This window comes from Strongyloides ratti (genome assembly GCF_001040885.1).
Source record: "Strongyloides ratti genome assembly S_ratti_ED321, chromosome : X".
In the NCBI taxonomy this organism is placed as follows: domain Eukaryota; kingdom Metazoa; phylum Nematoda; class Chromadorea; order Rhabditida; family Strongyloididae; genus Strongyloides; species Strongyloides ratti.
Window position 1 is genome coordinate 3,013,781 of NC_037309.1, and position 1,053 is coordinate 3,014,833.

The window sequence follows — 1,053 nt, forward strand, 5'->3', positions numbered from 1 at the left end:
AAGTAAATAAAAAGGCGTATTTTATATTTTTTTATTATTTTAAATTTTTGATAGAGATATATTTTTATAACATATATATGAACTATAGTTTGTATAAATAATTTTTTTTGTATCACATTAATAATATTATAATCATTCCTTTTTTTAATTATGTTTAACATAAAAAAAATAAATTTTATAATGTGGGAAAAATATATATTACACTTTACAAAAAAATTTAAAGTTTATTTTTTCAATTATTTTTAATATTTATGATAGTCATATTTGTTACAAAAAAAATTATTAGTCTTAATTAATTAATACTTCACTTATCGATTACATACCTAAATATTTATTAATCATTATGAACAACTGAAAAATTATTAATAATATAAAAAAAATGATAATATGTATTATCATATGAATATAAATTGTAAAATTTTTATTTTTTATTAAAAGAATACAAAACAGTAATATATAAATTTACTTTAAAAAAACTGTCTTTTTGCAAAATTTCCAAAAAAAATATTTATAAAAATTTGATATGAAAAATAATGATACAAGTATATATATTCTACAATAATTTTAGTTTCAATAATTTCACACTTTAAAATAAATTTAAAGAAAAAACATAATTACTTCTTTAATTAAAATTTATTTAATTTATAATATAAAAAAATTTTTTTTTAATGAAAAACAAAGTTGTTGATTTAAATCAGAATATACATCTTATTGTTTAAAACAACAAATTTTTTTACTATATTAAAATTAGCATAATTATCAAAATAAAAATCTAAATAAAATTATTTTATATTTAATCATTATTAAAAATTAACAAAATTACAATTAATATTTAATTTATATATAAATTTTATTTTTTTTTTGTTATAGAGAAGTAATGTATAAATTATTTAATAGAAAAATGTATAAATATTTTAAAAAAAAAAATTAAAATATAAATTTAGCACTACCTTAATACAATGTGTAAACATGATACAAATAAAAAAATTATATTTACAACAATTAAAGTTAAATAAAATAAATAGAGAATATGTAAATATCTGATTGTAACCT

At 12.5% G+C, this 1,053-nt stretch overlaps 1 protein-coding gene across 1 annotated transcript in view; it reads right to left on the reverse strand.

Moving 5' to 3' along the window:
* Positions 1–342, reverse strand: part of SRAE_X000062700 (Poly-glutamine tract binding protein 1) — a gene marked incomplete at both ends in the record, with an annotated part of 5,237 nt that extends 4,895 nt beyond the window's left edge. The window contains one exon of the mRNA XM_024644993.1: positions 324–342. Within this exon, the coding sequence (XP_024510496.1) occupies positions 324–342 (19 nt within the window). The remainder of the gene's footprint in view (positions 1–323) is intronic.
* Between the last annotated feature and the right edge of the window lie 711 nt (positions 343–1,053).